Genomic DNA, 18,691 nt, shown 5'->3' on the forward strand with positions numbered 1-18,691 from the left:
TCATGTGAAGGAGACATGAGCGGCTGATAAAAGTTCTGACTGCCTTCATCAGGCTGTCCTTACTTATTCACACATGCTAGCCTAGGTTTTGCTTCTGAATAGGAGTAGCTGGGAATCACAGCTGAGGAGAGTGCTTTGCGCTCAGTTCCTGGTTGTGGGTTTCCCATGGACATCTGATTGGCCACTGTGAAAACAGGGCGCTGCACTAGATGGGACTTCAATCTTATCCGGCAGGAGTCTTACGTTCATCACTTCCTGTTTGGGGAGCAATCTGGTCTCTCCATGGTGGCTAGAGGAGAAGCGCTTTGTTCAGCGTTTGTGATGCCTCTGCTGATGGGGACACTGGTAGCAAACATTGTGGTACTGGACAGAGCAGTTTATACGCCAAGAGTGGCTGGGGCAACCCAAGCAGATGTGCCGGGTACAAGCAAAATTATTGGAAGTCAGATGACTGACCTCTTTGGGCATGTATTTACATGAGAATAAGATAAAGCTAAAGTCAGTAGATTTCACTGAAATCTGGGTTTTGATGTGATTCTCTTTCCTCTTAATTATTTTACCAGGGATGTATGGTTCAATGTAGTGATTTTTATTCTATTTTATTTTATTTTTGCAACTCAGTACATTTTCTTTAACAGTCTTTTGTGTGAGATGATGTACAATACATTAATGCCCGTTTTTATTCTCCAGGCAAATCGTACTTGCCCCATCTGCAGAGCTGATGCTTCGGAAGTGCATCGTGACTCAGAATGACCAGTCTAAGAGCACAATTCTACTTTGGGTGTTCCTAGTCACATGTGTATATATATATATGAACTCTCCATTGAACTTAACCCGTGTGGCTTCCAGCCTTCCCTTTACACAAAAGGGTCAATGGACCTTTCTTTGCACTGTGTGATTTAATCAACTATAAAGCTTATAATTAGTCTTCACAATTATGGGATTGTTATACTAACTGTGTGATTGGAACTCCAAAGACTTTTTTTTCTTTTAGCTTAATTTCGTGTGTGCACTAACATTCCCTGGTTTTTGTGTGATCATTCCGAGTGTTGCTGCGAGATTACAGTGGAACGTGATCTTCTAGCATGTGCTTTTATATTAAAAAAAAAAAAGTGGTAGCTCCAAACAATATAGCAATCTACCTTATATAGAGCCTTCAGATACTGTGAGTGGGAATAAACGGTGCGGGTGGGTGCGTTGATCGCAGGGTGTTTGTGTGTATGTGGGCGAGCAAGTGTTTGGCCGGTAGTGTGTGAGAGGACTTATATACCAGCATGTACTGAGGATGTATGTGTGTAGTATTAATTATGCTGCAATGTATAATCTTGTGTGTTATTTAAACAGTACTAGTACTGTACACTGGTTTCTTTCCTTGCGTTTGCAGTTGCACACTGAATGCTCTAAGGGTGCAGCAGTTATTGACATTTGATATTTCATCCCCGCCCCTCTCCAATTGTATTTAATAGTACAAAAAGGCCCTTTTGCTTTTATTCAGACAACAATTATGCTTCCCTTTAATTGGAGATCCTTTGTCTGTCATTATACAGCATATTGCTTCCTCGGTTACTACAAATAACAGATTAGCCTTTCTTTTTTTTAAGGCTACAAGAATTTTCCAAGTTTTTGAGATTCGCAGCTCACTGCTAAATTTATAATGCATTGCAGCATTGCACAGCCAGGTAGCAATATTAAAAATTTCTCAACTGGTGATTGAAAGTTGATGCTGTCCTCTCTTAACTTTCTAAAAACTCTTCCAAGCCAACATTGGTTCTTTTTCTGTTCACTTTCAAAACTGGATTTTTTATTTGAGATGCTGAAGATATATCATTTTGTTCGTTTTCCAGTTTTGTCCATAGTTACAGAAATGGAGAGGATGTTGGAGTCTTGTGCAAATGCTTCTTGTATTGTTGGCAATATACTTGCTTAAAACCCAGTTTAGCTTACAAACACTGGCACTAAGTCACATTCCTTGCCATACGCAAGCAAACATGTACAATTAAAATAACTTCAAAGGTATCCATCTCTCTTTTCCTTTTTAAAAGCCTCAGTCTCATGAACAAAATGAAATCCTTAGCACTTTCTTCAAGACAGAATACAGTCGTACTTTGGATCTCGAACATCCTGTGACTCAATTGTTCTTTCCTGAACGCCGCAAACCCAGAAATGAGTGTTCCGGTTTGTGAACGTTCTTTGGAAGACAAACATCCGACGCAGCTTCCACGGCTTGCGATTGGTTGTAGGAAGCTCCTGCAGCCAATCAGAAGTCGCGCCTTGGTTGTCGAATGTTTTTGGAAGTCAAACGGACTTCCGTAACAGATTCTGTTTGACAAACAAGGTACAACTGTATATGATTTTTACCACCCTAGCCGTGGTACCATGTTAATATTTTACTGCCTGGCAAAAAATGCCACAGGATACAATTTCTTGCTTGCTAAATTTACTTGGTGGCAGGCTTTTGTGTGGTGTTGAGACATCCTCAGTGTCCTATAGTATGAGGAATATTCATGTTCAAGAATGGGCTGATACACAAAATCAAGGAAACAAACAAACAAAATGCTGTGAATTTGGAGTTGACCTCCTTTCAACTGCCTTCTGACTAATTTTGTATTGGGAAAAGATTGGCTTTGGTTAACATTTCAGACATGGCATTTTTACACTTTCTTTTTCAATACACAACATGGCTACCGTAGTTCTCCCAAGAGCTATACATTTCTTTGTGGATCCTTTGCGTTTCTCTTGCATTCTGTGCGCCATAGTTTGTGGTCGCAACAGCACAAGCGCCACAGCTAGCAATATTGCTGCAACCTGCTGCCAGTTGGCTTTAAGTTTGTGCCCTTTTTTTTGTATGCTGCTATGTGTTAAGTCTGTTTATTCGTCCAGGAACGGTGTTGGTTGTAAATCACCCTTCTTTCCGAAGGCTCTGCTGACCAATCGCAGCTTGTGGTTTTGCAAAACTAAAAGCACAATCCCCTCTACTTTGTTTCAGATACTGTTTGCCTCGGTTTAGTAGCTAGGCACCTTAGTCTGTCCATAGTGTCAAGAAATCAATGTTAACGAAGCAAATGGAACAGTTTGACATACTGTGTATGACAGCTTTACAATTATTAGTTTCCCCCTCAGTGTGTGCTATAAGGAATCGCCGGAACATGTCAAAAAGGTTAAATTGCACATAGTAAACTTTATTTTTTTAAGCAAACAAAATCATGGGTTGGGAGGTTGGGGACAAGTGTTGCCACACATGTTTTACAATACTTTTGGGTCTTTTTTTAATATTGCTGGACAAAAGAAAAGATTTTTACCTGTACAAATCAAATCATAACACTACCCTACTCTGTGTCCACTGTCAAAGCATAGAAATAAGGCACTTTCTCTGTAACAGGCTAACAAGGCACATAAACACTAATTTTGAGAAGGGGGGACCTGGGCGCTGAATCTGGATCCATATTCCAGTGTGGCATCTTGTCCCTTGATTCCCAGTTTCATTTGAGCGAGGCTGTTGGTGGAGGGATAGGGCTGCAGTAGGGACTACTATTGTAGTATTCTGAACTTAATTATTGCACTCCTGTGGCTGATCTCTTCTTTGAACGACTTTTGTTTGCATGGGACTCTTGCAGATGTGTGCAGATATGCTTCCTGTGGTTAAGTGTCTGTAAGACACACATGTGCATGTGTTCTCAACCAGCTCTGGCTGGCTGCAGGGGAGTTCTTAACCCATTGCTCCCAGCAGAAGAGAAGAGGATTCATGCTCAGCCGTTAACTGCCACGCATAACGCACCATTTGTGTGTGTCTAATTCCACAGCCCTCAGTGGTGCCTGACAGCACCGAATTGTTTTGGGTAGCCTTTGTCCCCTTATCCCTACCTCTCCCACTAAAGGAAGAAAAGTTGGCTTTATCATGTTGGCACTGCTGGGGTTTTATTTGCATGAATTGTCAACTTAATTTGACCTTCTGTCTTTTTTAAAAAAATAAAAAAATGGGTATAAAGGCCTTATGGATCTCTCTAAGGTCTCACTTTGTGGCTTTCTTTACAGATTTATTTTGTGTAAAGTAATTTCTTTTGTATAGAGTTTTGTACAGTCTCCAGAATGTGATATTTGTCGCCGCTGTTAACATTTACACCTCTTGTAATATTTGGGATTTACCAACTCCTTTTATTTTGCTTTCCAAAAAACACCTTGCAGTCTTGGTTACTATTAAATGGCCTAAGAGAGCTGTGGATCTCTCACCTTCTCTCCCTTCTTTGGTACCTTCAGTTACCTCATTTTGCTATTTTGTGTTGCAAACCAGCTAATGATTATGAAAGCTTATGGGTTTTGTTAGAATCATATTTGTCAAGTGTTTTCTTCAAAAATCATACTCCATTGTATCATTTAACATGTAGTTTTAAATGTATTATAAATATCTGTAACCAAATCATTTGAAGGCTTGATAAATTTTTAACAAAATTTGTACATTTTTTATGAGAGTTACTAGTAATGCTTTACTAAGTAGTGCAATGAATTTTTATTTTTAATCCCTGTGCCCAATTTTGGAGTTGAGAGGGTTGTTCAGTAATAAATGTATGATGTACACTTATACAACTTTGTGTTGCTTCTTCTCACACTCGAGTACAGTGTTGGTTCTCTGTAGCTATTGGTCATGGTTTAAGCACAGAATATGAAATTTGTTAAATTACATGATTCCAAATGGAAGCAGGTATGGAAATCCCATTAACATTTGCCTCTGATTTATAAATTACATATCTGTGGAAACATTAACACAAACCTTTAAGTCCCAGTTAAGATGGGGCTACCCAAATTGTACACAGTATTCGAAAGGCAACCACACCATATATTTTTTTACGAAGGAATGATACCGGCTGTTTATTTTTTAAATTGCTTTCCTAATTCCGAACACTGAATTTGCCATTTATTGCCACTGCACACTGAGACCATGTTTTCACTGTGCTTTCCACTGAAAGTGGTCAGAGTGGAAAGCATAGAAAAGTAAAGAAAGCAAGAAATCTCTTTCAGTAGTAAGCTAGAACATGAGAAGTTACATTTTTTGCTGTTGTGAGTTTGCTATGCGTAGAAAACCTATCTGGTTGGCACTTCAAAGTACAAAGTACAGTTCAGACTTGCTGCACCTCACCCTGATGTAACAGGTAGAATGGCTTTAGCCAGTGTGAAATATCTGCTGGGGGCAGAAGCAGAGATACCAACCATCTCGCTGTATCGGGCAATGATTCTGAATGAAGAAAACATCTATATATGGTCAAGTAGCATTGCCAATAGTGTATGTGGTTAATATTTACAGGGATACACTTAGGTTTTATGTCACATGATACTGCCCTTACATTTAGGGTTGTAATTGCATTCTCCAAAAGCAACCTTGAGTGTGCATGTGCTTGAACATGTACAGAGCTGGATTTCAATGTTGTAAAATCTTTGGTCTCTTGGAAGTTGGGCAGGGGCTGCACACATGCTCAGAGGCAGGGTGTTCTCTTAACATTCTTCCATGTCTACGTGCCCCTGCCCTGCAAAGGGAAGAAGCCTCTCTCAACAATCCTTTCACCGTTCACTCTAGCTTCCCTACACGTTCACAGTAAGTAGCAGTGCATTATCACACGGTGTGAAGGGACTTAGTCTTACTGGCCTCGTTTCAATGTGGGTCTGGCCAATCCCCCACTGCATGATCATGCGAAGCTAGCCATATCCTTAAACCCAGAGGGTGAGGATCAAGTATGGTTTTCTTTTTTTTAAAGCACTAAAAGTAGAAATTGTAGAAAGATGTTGACAGGTTTTTCTGAGCACTTGGGGTCAAAAGAAAGTAGTTTGGGGGGAAAAACACGTTTGTTGAGACATTTCATTCCAAATCTACTAGACAGAGCCAAATAGAGGAGGATGACAGGTGGGTGTCCTGCCCTTCTAACATAAATCCTGGCTATGTCCATGCTTTCACTCTACGATGTTATGATCCAGCTGGTGGAGCAATTCAAATCCTGTCCCCACCTGCTGCGTCCGCTCTCTTCGTGAATCCCCTCTCTATGGGCGTAGCCAGGATTTTTGTTGGGCAGGTAGAACCTCTATTTGCTATGTATTTTTTTTTCAATGGGGGCAGCTGCCCCTACTTACCTCCCCCCTCTGCCACGCCCATTCCCAGGGCTGGATTTAGGTTTGATGAGGCCCTAAACTACTGAAGGTAATGCGGCCCTTTATATGTCCAGCTGTCCTGTGTCAACAACAAATTGTCACTGTTTTTTGTGTTGAATATATGCTATATGGTAATTTATGTACCTAATAGGTATCTAAAGCCATTTGCACATGTTGCCATGCAATCAGTCCATGCAGAATGTAGGCACCCTATATATAGAAATGAGCAAACCAGTGATATTTTAGGGAGCAGGCTAGCAGGCAGGGCCCATTACTTACATCACAGGAGCCTACACAACACAAAACGCTGTTGCTGTACTTAGGTTTTATTTTATTTGTTTTTTATCTTATATTTTGGAAATGTGCATCCAGTTCTTTTTTCCTGTAAATTTTTTTGAGGCCCCCAAGAGAGTGGGGCCCTAAGCTATAGCTTGTTTAGCTTATACGGAAATACGGCATTGCCCATGCCCCTCTCCACGCCAGATCTCCCTAAGTTTCGCCTTCCCATTCCCAGCTGTCGGAGGAGGCTGCCCGGCGCCGCCCCGCCCTGCCCCGCAGCCCGCCTCTCTCCCTCTCCTGGAGCCGATGGCGCGGCGGGAGCAGGAGGTGGTGGTGGCGGTCGCGCCCTGCGATCTGTGCGCCCAGGAGGACGAGCCGCGCCGGGCGGAATGGAGCTGCCTCACCTGCCTGATGTCGCTGTGCGAGGCCCACGCGCGGCCCCACGGGGCAGCGGGCGGGGAACCCGGCGCGGCTTTCCGAGGCCACCGCGTGTGCGCAGCCGGCGAGGCGGCGGCGGAGTTGTGCGCCTTGCGAGAGCGGGAGCGCTGGTGCGCCGAGCACCGCGGGCGCCCGCTGGAGCTGTTTTGCGAAGAGTGCGCGCAGTGCGTGTGCGCGCTCTGCCCGGCTCTGGGCCTCCACCGCGGCCACCGAGTGAACCTCATCGCACAGGCGGCGCAGAGCAAGCGGGTATGCGGGCACAAAAGTTCTTCCGTGTTCTTTTTTTGCGGGGGAGGGGGGGAAGGAATTTGTGTCCTTTCAGAGGTGATCGCACTCCGACTCCCAGTAGCTCCAGCCATTAGGCCAGGGATGATGGTCTGTCGACATCTAGAGAGCCACACCCCTCCGCTCGTAAGATTTTCCATGGCTAAAGGATTACAAGAGTTGCGGAGAGGAAGTGCCGTCACACTTTTAAAGATGACTGGATTTATTATAGCTTAAGTGGGCATGGGGTCTCAAGTCCACGCCTATCTTTCACTGCCTCCCGCAGTTTGGCCAAACTCATGCCAGTCGCTTCGAGAACACTGTCCAACCATCTCATTGTCTGTCGTCCCCTTCTCCTTGTGCCCTCCATCTTTCCCAACACCAGGGTCTTTTCTAGGGAGTCTTCTCTTCTCATGTGGTGGCCAAAGTACTGGAGCCTCAACTTCAGGATCTGTCCTGGGTTAGCAGGACTGAAGTTAGCAGGATCTGTCCCCTGGGTTAGCAGCACCGAAGTGACCTCCCTGGGGCGCAAACCTGGGCAGTATGGATGGAGGTCCTGGGCTACCCAGATGACCAGACCCCTCTCTCGGCCTCGCTGATGGGGGTCCCAAGGAAAGCAGAGCAATACATTTGGCACCAGCTTGGCTGCAGGAATTGTCGGAAGGAGGCGTACAATGAGTCATCCAACCGCCTTAGGGACTCCAGATTTGTGTTGCGTTTACTCCTTAGCTGTTGGGACGCGGGTGGCGCTGTGGTCTAAACCACTGAGCCTCTTGGGCTTGCCGATCAGAAGATCGGTGGTTTGAATCCCCGTGACGGGGTGAGCTCCTGTTGCTCGGTCCCTACTCCTGCCAACCTGGCAGTTTGAAAGCACGTCAAAGTGCAATGCTCCGGCGGGAAGGTAAACGGCGTCTCCGTGCACTGCTCTGGTTCACCAGAAGCAGCTTAGTCATGCTGGCCACATGACCCGGAAGCTGTACGCCGACTCCCTCGGCCAATAAAGCGAGATGAGCGCCGCAACCCCAGAGTTGTTTGCGACTGGACCTAATGGTCAGGGGTCCCTTTACCTTTACTCCTTAGCTGTTACTTTTCCCAAAGATATCCTGCAGGGCAGTGGAGTTTTAGGTTCAGAGTTTTCCTTTTCAATCCACCAGAGCCTGTTTCTGCATGCAGGGAAAGACCCTAATTCACCGAAGGTTTGAGCCCCATCAGCTACCCTCAGCTGGTTTAGCCAGCCAGCCAAAGCTGATGCCAGGGTGTAGCCGCCGTTGCATGCAGGATGGTGGACAAGCAACCCCAGAAGGAGCACAACCCTAACACCCAGTGCACCCTAATTTATTACCACAGTTCCCCTAAACTTTTGGTAGCTCTTCTGATACAATTTATTTCCGGTATTAGGGTTTACGGCTTGTTTCATTCCACACCCAATGTGTAGTATGTTCTCAACCAGTTCTGCAAAAAAATGGGTGTGAGGGGTCCCTAACTTCTCTACCAGCCTATAGAGGTTCAGTGCCTTTAGCAGCAGTTTGATCTCCAGATGATATGTGCTATCATTTATATCCCTGTTGTGAATATGTTCCCTTCACTAGAGCAAGCTGCTGTTAAGGGCAAAGGAGCAAGCCATACAGTTTTGTTTCTGGTCTGTTGGCAAGCTTACTCTCAGCCTTGCTTATTAAAATTGGTCCCCCCATAGAAGAGAATTAATTCACGTTAACTGGAAGAAAAATGCACAGTGAATAACTATCATGTGCGACTGATAGGTATATATGCTAGCAGAAACACTCTGGTGAGCTTATATGTTTTGTGGACTTGCTTGCAAAGCGGAATCTTTAGTTGAAGAATCTACTTGTTGAACAGATTAGAAGTTGCAACTGAAGGTCTGAAGTGGTCACAATCGGTGATGTGTCTTTTTTACACTGGGTAAAACAGGAAATCATGAGGTCGTATGTGAAGCAGTTGACCCTGAAGAAGAAGCAGGAAGTTGACAACATAAAACATATAGAAGAAGCTGCTAATGAGCTTAAGGTAAATCAAGATGTGCTAATCTCCATAATGATGGTAGTATTTATTTGCATAGTGTCCTTGCGGGGCCAAATTGAACGGGATCACAACGATGTCTCAGGGAATGGGGTGCTTCAGAGTTTACATTTGAAGCACAGTCGTATCTTAGAAATGAAACAGAATCCGTTCCGGAAGTCTGTTCGACTTCCAAAACATTCGGAACCAAAGCGTGGCTTCTGATTGGCTGCAGGAAGCTCCAGCCAATCAGAAGCTGCGGATGCCCCGTCAGACGTTCGGCTTCCAAAAATAGTTCTCAAACCGAAACAGTCACTTCCGGGTTTGCAGCGTTCGGGAGCCAAAACGTTTGAGAACGAAGCTGTTTGAAAACCAAGATACGACTGCACCATGCAGCCTCATTAACTTCCCTTTCCCACCTCATGGGGCAACTATGACAGGTGGGTGTGGCCCACCTGTCAGTGACCTGCTAGTGATCTTGTGACTGTGCTGGATCTCAACAAGAGATTGCAGGTGATGGGGCGAAGTAGGGAAAAGGAGGTTAGGCATGACTCCCTCCACATGCTTCATATATCGCAAGGAGGATGCATTCATCCTCACCAAATTTATAGCAACACCCAGGCTCATTTTTCTCGCTAACTAAAATGAATTCTGCTGCATGCAAAGCAGGCTGCTTAAGCAATTGATCCAACCCCAGCTGGGCCACCCCTTGGCCTGTAGACCAAAGGGCAGAAAAGCTGCAGGTCATCAGAGCCACAGGAGCCTCCCCACCCACAATGTTTAAATTGGCTGGCTGCCACTTGGACTCCAGGCTCATTATTAGCATAAGTATAGCAATCTTCTGGATTCAAGGCCAAACTGCACATGGGTGCTGCTTTGGCAGGATATTTATTTTCCCCCTACGTTTGCAGTTACAGAGGCTGCAAACACAGTGGTGTGCTTGTATGAGTGTTCATGTGCATTCCAGGGATGCAGGTGGCGCTGTGGTCTAAACCCCTGAGCGTCTTGGGCTTGCCGATCGAAAGGTTTGAATCCCTGTGACGGAGTGAGCTCCCGTTGCTCTGTCCCAGCTCCTGCCAACCTAGCAGTTCGAAAGCACACGAGCGCAAGTAGATAAATAGGTACTGCTGTGGCGGGAAGGTAAACGGTGTTTCCATGCGCTCTGGTTTCCGTCACAGTGTCCCGTTGCACCAGAAGCAGTTTAGTCATGCTGGCCACATGACCCGGAAAGTTATCTGTGGACAAACGCCAGCTCCCTCGGCCTGAAAGTGAGATGAGTGCCACAACCCCATAGTCGCCTTTGACTGGACTTTACCGTCCAGGGGTCCTTTACTTTTTACGTCTTGTGCATTCCCCTCTGGCGTTTTATCCACTCAGTATCACACCTCCACAGGTTACTTGCTCTCTCCACACCTGCGCCCCCCCCGCCGCCCCCGAAAGGTACAGCTACCTTAAGGACTCTCATTAATGCTCAGCTCAATCTTTTAGCACCTACACCAGTTCTGTGTTTCTTTTATCAAATGTAAATGCTGTTCTTCCTTTAGAAAGCCCTGAGCATCATACATGGGGCTCGCAAGTGGCCTCCCGTCCGTCCGTCTGGTCCACATCTTCTTAACTGTAAATAACTTTGTTGAAACACTTGGTGCTGATACACTTGGTGCCTCTTAGGCCAGCTTCTCATGAGAAGAGAAGACTCCTTGGAAAAGACCCTGATGTTGGGGAAGATGGAGGGCACAAGGAGAAGGGGGCGACCGAGGACGAGATGGTTGGACAGTGTTCTCGAAGCGACTGGCATGAGTTTGGCCAAACTGCGGGAGGCAGTGAAGGATAGGCGTGCCTGGCGTGCTCTGGTCCATGGGGTCACGAAGAGTCGGACACGACTGAACAACAACAGGCCAGCTTTTGACAAAGGATCTGGCAGGAAATGGGCCAGAGTTTGAACAGCCTTGCTGTTTGAAAAGCAGCCTCAGGGTGGCAGGTGGTTGCTGTGGACGAATGCTTCACCCTTTGTCCTCCCACTGTTTGCTCAAAGCCACCCTCTGCAAGATACTCTTTTCTCTAAGTATCTCTGCAAGATACTTTTCTCACACTCCTTTAACTGAGTGTGAGAAGGGCAGGTGCTAGATTTTGAATGAGAAAAGAGCAAAAAGGAGATAGCTCACGATCCAGCCCTCGGACAATGTGCTTTAGAGCCACAGTTCCCAAACTCTCCACCCCATGGACCAACCACTCAACAAATGCTGATGGTCCTACTGTAGCAATTGGCATGTGTTGTGCTAGATGCTGTATGGTTTTCAATTGTATTGTTATCGCTTCTCTTATATTTTATTGAACTGAGCTTTAATTCTGGAATTCAAGGTTGAGTACAATAAAATGTAAAAGAAGCAATAAAAATACAATTGAAAATCAATATGACTATTTACTGCAATGGATGTGGCATCACCTTCTTCAACCACAAATGTACCAACATGCCCGCAGACCACCTGAATGAAACTCATGGATCACAGTCTGGGAATCCCTATTTTGTGAATGAGAATCTTGGGAGCGTATCATTGAACAATAATTTTAAAAAAATTTTAAAAGACCGTTAATAAAATTAACAAAGTTTTTATACTGCTTGATTGTAATAGAACCCTCTAAACCATTTAGAAGAAATTCCAAGATTACCGGTAAAAAACATATGCAATTAAAAACATTTTAAAATAATTAAAATTAACAGTCAAAAAAGGTTAAAGCACAACATCCACATGTCTGGATAAGCATGCCTAAACAAAAATGTTTTAAGCAGGCGCCAAAAAGAGAATAGCAAGAAAGAATACAACGGAAAGAGAGAGAAGCGTAAATTCTGCACATTTTCCAGTTGTTGTTTTTTTACTTAAAAAAAATGGTTGCATGCTTAGATCAGAATAAAATATGAGAGGAGACCTTTGTGGGCTGCACCAAAGGTGTGGGGAGCCTCTTGACCTCCAAATCTTGCTGAATTATTACAACGCCCCATTCAGGCCTTGGCAGCTTGGTTGTCTGAATGTAACCTTTCCACAAAGGCCTGTAAGCACCTTCTCTTTTCCCCTGGAACATTTGTGTTTGGCGGCATTCTTGATTTGGTGCTGAGGTTTTGTTTTGTTTTACCTGCAGGCACACATGTTCGAGAGCAAAACCTGGCTGGCAGGGAAGTTTGCTGAGCTCCGGTTCTTGTTTGCCGAGGAGGAAACTTTGACCAAGAGATACATTGATGAGAAGGCCCAGCATGCCTTGATGGCGTATGAAGAACAGGCAGAGGCTTGTGAGGGCCAGATCCAGTTCATAGACGGCTTCACAGACAGGATCAGGCACATGCAACTTCAACCTGACCCCCTTCTTTTGCTCAAGGTAGAACAGTGCTCTTCCTGGTTGAAAGTGTGGAAAGGCCCTGTTGCGGTTGCCCTATCATGAAATATCCAGCATGAAATGCCAGGCCCCATTTTCTCCATGGTGTGATTCCTACTGTTGCTACGATATAGTTCCTTCAGCATGCCTGCTGCTTTGTAAAGTAATGCAGGCGAAACAGGCAGGTCCCCGCCCCTCCAAGCCTACAATCAAAACTTCGTCACAGAAAGAATATGTGCAGCACATTTCTCTGTCTTGACATTTTTAAAAATTGATTTACGATTATAGTGTTGATTCACACACTTGTCCTGGCATGGAGCTTATGCACCCACTGGTCTTGCAATGTGGGTCTTAGGTTCACACGCTCCTCTCTGCTATCAGGAACGCAACCTTGAATGGGAACCGGAATTTCATGCTGGTCGATTTCCACACCCTGCTTTTGTGATCTGCTCTCCGCCACAGCAGTGAAAAAGTGTGGCGGTTCTCTGGGACAAATCCTACTCACAAGGGCATTTAGACAGGCGTGGGTGGCGCTGTGGTCTAAACCACTGAGCCTCTTGAGCAGAGGACAACAACCTAAGGCCCATGGGCCGGAAGCAGCCCATGAGGGTCGCTTAATCGGCCCATGAGCTTCCCCCGAACCGAGCCACCCACTCGGCAAGTCCCTGCACACTGTGCTAAAGCAGCGCAGCGCAGCGTGGAGACTCTCTTCCGTGGCTCTTGAAATCGCTTTTGCGCATGTCTGTGGCACCGGAAAATGTGTCTGCGCATGTCCGCTGCACCGGAAATAGCTTCTGCACATGCCCAGACGCTGAAAATCGCTTCTGTGCAGGCGCGATTTTTGACGTCTGGGCATGCACAGACGCAATTTCTGGTGTCATGCTGCGCTGGTCCGACCCATGAAGGATCTCTGTGGGAGTGATCTGGCCCAAGCCCAGTAAGCCTTGCCGACCCCTGCTCTTGGGCTTGCCGATCAGAAGGTCGGCAGTTCAAGTCTGTGCGACAGGGTGAGCTCCCATTGCTCTGTCCCAGCTTCTTTCAACCTAGCAGCTCAAAAGCACACCAGTGCAAGCAGATAAATAGGTACCACTGCGGCGGGAAGGGAAATGGCGTTTCCACGCACTCTGGTTTCCAGAAGCAGTTTAGTCATTCTGGCCACATGACTTGGAAAGCTTTCCATGGACAAACGCTGGCTCCCTCAGCCTGAAAGCGAGATGAGTGCTGCAACCCCTTAGTCAAATTTGACTAGAATTAACAGTCCAGGGGTCCTTTACCTTACACACTTTAGCCTACTGTCAACATTAAAGGGTGGTATGGGTGAGCCCTTTGTCTACTGTGTTTATTGTTATACTTGTTCATTAATTGGTTATGTCCCTAGTCCTTAAGCTTATGAGATAAAGAAATACCAGTTCGTCCATTTGACGCCAGACTGATGCCGGCCTCTCCTGCCTCACAGAACCCTGAGGCATCATGCAGCTCCCACACGGATTGTACCCAAGGAGCACCACACACTGCAGCATGGGTGCTAGGGATCAGAAGGCAGGCATTTAAGAATTCTTGTCTTCCTCTGCAGGGCTATTGTGCAGCAGAAAAGGAAATAGAGAAGCAGTTGATCCCCTCAGAGCAGCTGGCTCCATTGCCCATGTCGTTTGAGCACATCACAAACCACTTCTTGCGCTTTCTTGAGTTCGTCCAGTCTATCCTGCAAAAACCACTCAAGGCTCGGCTCAAGGAAGGTACATGAATGTGTGGAGGCAGATCATCGATATCACTGATAGCCTTATGCCCCGTGAGTCCTCCTTCAAAGCCATCCAAATTGGTGGCCGTCACTACCTCATGTGGGAGAACCATGTCTTTTCGTCTCTCCGGAACCTCCCCAAATTCAGCTTCCTTGAATGTCCATGAGTTCTAGTATTGCAAGAGATGGAGAAAAACGTTTTTCTTGGTTTGGCTTAGCGTGTCAGATGAACCAACTGTCAGGCTTCGAGGAATCAGCTCCCTCCCATGGTGGCAGCCAAGAATCAGAGAAACGATAAAAGTTCTTACCAAGCTATTTATTCAATAATTCACAGAGAGTGACGAAGGAATGCAGTCTTCCCTAATTAACGGCATTGCTCCAAGTAAAGTCCCACCCCCTTTCATCTCCCCTATTCTACGTCACTCCAGTGTCGACTAATCTGAGCTTTTTGCCTCTGAGCTCTCTGTTCTACTACCCACAATGCGCACCTGGTCCTGGGAGGGGGGGTCAGGAATGCTTTCCAAGGACACTCTGTCAGCTGTCTCTCCCCTGGTGCTTCTTCTTCTTCATGTTGTTCCTCTTCCAATACTTCCAAGCTTCTGCCCCCTGCAGCCTCTGAACTATGCCCTTCTGCAAACCACTGTTCTAAATCTATACCCTCCTCCTATTCTCGGGCAGGTTCAGGAGAAAGGGGGGGGCGGTCCTCACCATTCCTCCTCAGTCCAGCCCCTGACACCAGCTCATTGTCTAAATAGCATCTTTGTTTTGACTTTTTGTTTGCTCAGATGTCTTCAGCAGCCTTAACAGCACCTTGAAGAAGGACCCCGGTTTCTTGTTGAAAGCAAACTCTTCTGCCAATCGCGCACTCTTCTTGAAACGTACGTATTTCCTGTGTGGGTGGTGGCTGTAGGTTTCCCCATCCTGCCAGCCATGGTTGTTGTTGTTGTTGTTCAGTCGTGTCCGACTCTTCGTGACCCCATGGACCAGAGCACGCCAGGCACCCCTATCCTCCACTGCCTCCCGCAGTTTGGCCAAACTCATGCCAGTCGCTTCGAGAACACTGTCCAACCATCTCATCCTCTGTCATCCCCTTCTCCTTGTGCCCTCCATCTTTCCCAACATCAGGGTCTTTTCTAGGGAGTCTTCTCTTCTCATGAGGTGGCCAAAGTACTGGAGCCTCAACTTCAGGATCTGTCCTTCCTTTTTTTTTTTAATAAGAATTTATTGGATTTTAATAATAAACATACACAAATACAAATACAAACACTACAAAAACTACAAAACAAAATAAACACAAGCAAAACACTTATTCTTCATCTAAAATCTGTTCCTGGATATCTAACTTCCAATATTCTTTCGAGCTTTCCTTTGGTGATTTACCCCATGTTTAATAAAACCTTATACAGTTTTGAAACTATTTTGGCCCTATCTATCCTATATCTTTTCACTAATTCTTTGAAGGGGGTAATAATTCTTTTACCACATCTTTTAACTTCTTCCTTCAACAAGGAGATTTGGTTTTGGTTTTTTTGTAACCAATTAATCTTATTCCAAATTCCACTTTCCTCTTCCATCATACCTTGTGTTTCCCAACTTTTTTCCATATCCTGGATTGAGATCTCCTTTAATTTATCCCCTACTTCTTTTGGGATGAGCTCCCTTAACGGGGCCAATTTATCATACTACCACATTTTTGTAAGAGGAGAGAGGTCAGGAAAAAGCTCTTTTCTCCACTTCTCCCATACCCAAATGGGTCCTGTAAATGTTGATATTTTTTCTACTTTCCTTTTCTTCCTTTCGAATATTCTTATCTTCCCTCCTACCGCTTCCAAATTCTCCTGCTCTATACACCCCAAATCTCCCCCCTGTTCTCCCTCCAATGTCTCAGTTGGTAAGCTTCATAATATAAAACCAAATTGGGAATCCCCCATCCTCCATCTTGGATCCTATTGTACCTATATCTGCCAGCCGTCCTTGGTTTCTTGGATGCAAAAACAAACCTAGCAATTGTCCCTTGCCACCCCTTCAAAATTCATTCCGGTGTATGCCAGGGTAATACATAAAAAAGATAAAGTTTTTGATACCCAGATCAACTTAACTAATACAATTCTTGTACTAATTGATTCCTTACTTTTCTCCCATGCTCTCAACTTCGACTGAATACCGCTCCGTTTTTTTTATATAATTATATTCAAATATTTTCTTCACATTTTTAGTTATCATTACCCCTAAATACTTTACCATCTTATTTGCTATAGAAATACCCAATAATTTAGAGGCTTCTAATTGAATTTTAGGTTTCACATTGAAGCACATCATTGATGACTTAGAAAAATTAACTTTTAACCCTGATACTTTTGCAAATCCTTGAAAAAATCATTTTAGTGGCACCGTTGCGGTCCCTAGGTCCTTGACTGTCAGGATCATATCATCTGCATACATTGTCATTAGTTCCCCCTCTGCTCTCCCTTTCCCTGGGATTTCGAATCCTTTAATCTCCCTATTCTTTTAAAGTTTAATTGATAATGGTTCCAATGCTAAAATAAAGAGCATGGGAGAAAGTGGACATCCTTGCTTTGTACCACTTAACATTTGGGCATACCCCTCTGCCGACCCACCAATTCCTACCATTGCTTTGGACTCTGTATATATTGCCTCAATCACATTTCAAAATTTATATTTTTGAAATATATTTTTCAAATAATTCCAATCCACCAAATCAAATGCTTTATAAATATCCAATGACAGGAGAGTAAGAGGCAAATCCTCATTTTTTGCTAAATACACCATACCCATCACCTTCCTAACTGCCTCCACCAAATACTTCTGAGGCATAAACCCAAATTGATCTTTCCCCACTAATTGTACAATACATTTTTTTTAGCCTTGTTGCCATAGCTTTGGCGAATAGTCTATAATCCATATTAGTAATAGATAATGACCTATAAGAATCTGGCAGGGTTTGATCTTTCCCCGGTTTGGGGATTAATACCAACCTCAACTCCAACCAGGTAGGTGAAGCTCCATTCAAAATTCCTTAGACACCATGATGGTATTGTGTCCCACAAGAAGTTCCACTGGTCCTTGATGTGGACAGGTCAATATAAGGCTGCTGGTTTTAACAGCTTGTGTTGTGGTTATTTCCTTCCTCAACTGTTGTTGCTGTCGAAGATGTTTCTCTCCAATGTGTTACCTATGAATGTCCCCCCCCCACAGATGCAAGATCCCCCACGCTGGAGGTAAATAGCGTGCACCCCAGGTTAATTTTGTCAGAGGACCGTCTTTCAGTAAGCTGCAGCTGGAGGAGAAGACTTTACTGCTCAAACCCAGAGAGATTCGATACTGTCTGGCAAGTCTTGAGCAGAGATTCTTTCTTTGCCGGAAGCCATTACTGGGAGGTGGATGTGCTGCAGGCCGAGCAAGGGTGGTGGGTTGGGGCAGCCTACTCATCCATCAGAAGGAAAGGAGACTCTGAACTTTGCCGGTTGGGATGCAACCGAATGTCCTGGTGCATCAAACGGTTTGACTTTGAATACTGGGCGTTCCAGAACGGGGAGAGAGTCCCTATTCGGGCAGAGGATGATCCTGAACGAGTTGGGGTTTTTCTGGATTATGAAGCTGGGATCCTGTCTTTCTATAACGTGACAGATGGGATGGCACATCTGCACACGTTCCGCTGCAAGTTCACGGAGCCGGTTTATCCAGCGCTGAGGTTGTGGCAAGGGACAATAACAATGTGCAAGATAACTTAAGGGCTGGTTGCACAAGGATGTGGGGGAGACCCATGCTTCTCATCAATGTATATTGTGATAGGTACTTCAGGTTTTTAACAGAAAAAGGCACTTTACAATACTGAATCATTTCCTAATGGCAACACATCACTCCGGAAAATAGCTGTCTATATGCCGTTTTTGCACTTTCAGTAGAAGTTGCAATCTACCTCACAAAGTTACCATGAACGGTGAGGTAGGGGAGAGCAATGCAGAGGATATAAAGCACTTGGCCAATTAAAAAAATGCTGAAACAGTATTTGCCTTGTAAAGTTTTCAGACGATAATTGTGTGATTACTGAAGACTGTCTCGTAACCCCATCTGTCTATTAAATTCTTTGGGGAAGGCTTTGAGCCTCTAGGTGTATATCCAATTTGCACTGACTTTCTGGGTCTAATCCTGGTTGCAAGGAGGCTCCTGTACAAATAAATGGCAAGCATTGCTGCTTTTTCTAGAATGGTAAAGTGATCCTGTGTGCCTTGGAAAACTTATGACGATGCATCTTGCCTTGGAATACTTTGCAAAGCAAGGCTGCTTAGCAGACAATAAAGTATCTTTGAACTGGTGAATTGCAGCCTGCTTCTTAATGATGTGGAATCTCATTCCAGAGAGCCAAAAGAGGCAGATGAGTACCTAAGCTTTCACTAGGGACCTCTGACCATTAGGTCCAGTCGTGTCCGACTCTGG

The 18,691-nt window shown here is 45.0% G+C and overlaps 2 protein-coding genes across 7 annotated transcripts in view; both read left to right on the forward strand.

The window, feature by feature from the left end:
• RNF38 (ring finger protein 38) overlaps window positions 1–2,016 on the forward strand; it is a 79,173-nt gene extending 77,157 nt beyond the window's left edge. For all 6 annotated transcript variants that reach the window (XM_033172770.1, XM_033172769.1, XM_033172774.1 and 3 more), the window contains one exon: window positions 691–2,016. Coding sequence is in view for 5 of the 6 variants with exons in the window: in XM_033172769.1 (XP_033028660.1) it covers window positions 691–753 (63 nt within the window). In the remaining variant the exon portion in view is untranslated. The remainder of the gene's footprint in view (window positions 1–690) is intronic.
• A 4,768-nt stretch (window positions 2,017–6,784) lies between these two features.
• TRIM14 (tripartite motif containing 14) lies at window positions 6,785–18,458 on the forward strand. Its single transcript, XM_033173693.1, has 6 exons — window positions 6,785–7,098; window positions 9,043–9,138; window positions 12,265–12,498; window positions 14,069–14,231; window positions 15,019–15,111; window positions 17,450–18,458. Exons 1-6 carry the CDS (start codon window positions 6,823–6,825, stop codon window positions 17,983–17,985), a joined length of 1,398 nt encoding a protein of 465 aa, XP_033029584.1. The 5' UTR covers window positions 6,785–6,822; the 3' UTR covers window positions 17,986–18,458.
• Window positions 18,459–18,691: the final 233 nt, after the last annotated feature.

This window comes from Lacerta agilis, chromosome 16 (assembly GCF_009819535.1).
Source record: "Lacerta agilis isolate rLacAgi1 chromosome 16, rLacAgi1.pri, whole genome shotgun sequence".
NCBI classification, from domain to species: Eukaryota; Metazoa; Chordata; class Lepidosauria; order Squamata; family Lacertidae; genus Lacerta; species Lacerta agilis.